This window comes from Oncorhynchus clarkii, chromosome 28, assembly GCF_045791955.1.
Source record: "Oncorhynchus clarkii lewisi isolate Uvic-CL-2024 chromosome 28, UVic_Ocla_1.0, whole genome shotgun sequence".
NCBI lineage: Eukaryota > Metazoa > Chordata > Actinopteri > Salmoniformes > Salmonidae > Oncorhynchus > Oncorhynchus clarkii.
In genome coordinates, this window is record NC_092174.1 from 46,379,709 (window position 1) to 46,381,734 (window position 2,026).

Consider the following 2,026-nt stretch of genomic DNA (forward strand, 5'->3'; position numbering starts at 1 on the left):
TTTTTTTCTGTACAAGTTTCAAACCATCATCACATGGGTTATTTACAAATGCACAATCTGTCTGTAGAAAATAAGTTAAAAAATAAAGTCTGTGTACGATGTAATAAACACTTAAAAACAAAAGTGGAATTTAAATGTTTGTTTCCCTTCTCCTTCTCCTGTTGTTTTGTAACCCTGCCCGACGAGGGAGGTGCAGAGGAATGGTCGACTCCATAGGGAAACATCAGGAGGTGTAGAGGGCAGAGAGATGGTCGACTCCATAGGGAAACATCAGGAGGTGTAGAGGGCAGAGAGATGGTCGACTCCATAGGGAAACATCAGGAGGTGTAGAGGGCAGAGAGATGGTCGACTCCATAGGGAAACATCAGGAGGTGTAGAGGGCAGAGAGATGGTCGACTCCATAGGGAAACATCAGGAGGTGTAGAGGGCAGAGAGATGGTCGACTCCATAGGGAAACATCAGGAGGTGTAGAGGGCAGAGAGATGGTCGACTCCATAGGGAACATCAGGAGGTGTAGAGGGCAGAGAGATGGTCGACTCCATAGGGAACATCAGGAGGTGTAGAGGGCAGAGAGATGGTTGACTCCATAGGGAAACATCAGGAGGTGTAGAGGGCAGAGAGATGGGCGACTCCATAGGGAAACATCAGGAGGTGTAGAGGGCAGAGAGATGGTCGACTCCATAGGGAAACATCAGGAGGTGTAGAGGGCAGAGAGATGGTCGACTCCATAGGGAAACATCAGGAGGTGTAGAGGGCAGAGAGATCGTCGACTCCATAGGGAAACATCAGGAGGTGTAGAGGGCAGAGAGATGGTCGACTCCATAGGGAACATCAGGAGGTGTAGAGGGCAGAGAGATGGTCGACTCCATAGGGAACATCAGGAGGTGTAGAGGGCAGAGAGATGGTCGACTCCATAGGGAACATCAGGAGGTGTAGAGGGCAGAGAGATGGTCGACTCCATAGGGAACATCAGGAGGTGTAGAGGGCAGAGAGATGGTCGACTCCATAGGGAACATCAGGAGGTGTAGAGGGCAGAGGGATGGTCGACTCCATAGGGAACATCAGGAGGTGTAGAGGGCAGAGAGATGGTCGACTCCATAGGGAAACATCAGGAGGTGTAGAGGGCAGAGAGATGGTCGACTCCATAGGGAAACATCAGGAGGTGTAAAGGGCAGAGAGATGGTCGACTCCATAGGGAACATCAGGAGGTGTAAAGGGCAGAGAGATGGTCGACTCCATAGGGAAACATCAGGAGGTGTAGAGGGCAGAGAGATGGTCGACTCCATAGGGAAACATCAGGAGGTGTAGAGGGCAGAGAGATGGTCGACTCCATAGGGAACATCAGGAGGTGTAGAGGGCAGAGAGATGGTCGACTCCATAGGGAACATCAGGAGGTGTAGAGGGCAGAGAGATGGTCGACTCCATAGGGAAACATCAGGAGGTGTAAAGGGCAGAGAGATGGTCGACTCCATAGGGAACATCAGAAATGGCACCCTATTTTCTATACACTTCACATAGTGCCCTATATAGGGAATAGTATCCATGCTTGGTCTCTCTCTGGCGCGCTCTCCTCTAAGCAGACAGCAGCACCTGGCGCTGCCCCAACCTTTACCCAGCCTCGGGCCCTGGCCCCTGGGGTAAGTGAATGGTCTGGGCCCCTGAGCCTTGGTGGAGCTCCAGGCCTGTCCAGAACAGAATAAGCAGTCAGTGTGCCACTAGGGAGGATAAGGCCAGGCCTCTTGGTGTAGGAGGGAGGGAGGTCTGTGGTGTCTACCATAGGAGCTCAGTGGTAAAACAGCCACATGTCGAGAAGTGCTGCTCACACACACACACACACACACACACACACACAATAGTGGTGCTCTCTACACATATCTATGTTCCAAGTGCCTCACGGTTTCCATCCCTTCATCTCTTCATCACCGGTAGATGGGCCACTAGATGATCCTTCCTAATCATCGGTCCCCTGACTGCCGGTCCGAGCCTAAAGGTCACGGGTCATATGGGCGTGAGGTCAAAGTCGTCG

At 51.8% G+C, this 2,026-nt stretch overlaps 1 protein-coding gene across 2 annotated transcripts in view; it reads right to left on the reverse strand.

Annotated features, from left to right (window-relative positions):
* The window catches only part of LOC139386626 (ankyrin repeat domain-containing protein 12-like), a 66,869-nt gene continuing 64,843 nt past the window's right edge, over positions 1–2,026 (reverse strand). For both annotated transcript variants that reach the window (XM_071132356.1, XM_071132357.1), the window contains one exon: positions 1–2,026. This exon is cut by the window's right edge and continues 158 nt beyond it. In XM_071132356.1, the coding sequence (XP_070988457.1) occupies positions 1,999–2,026 (28 nt within the window). In that variant the 3' untranslated portion in view covers positions 1–1,998.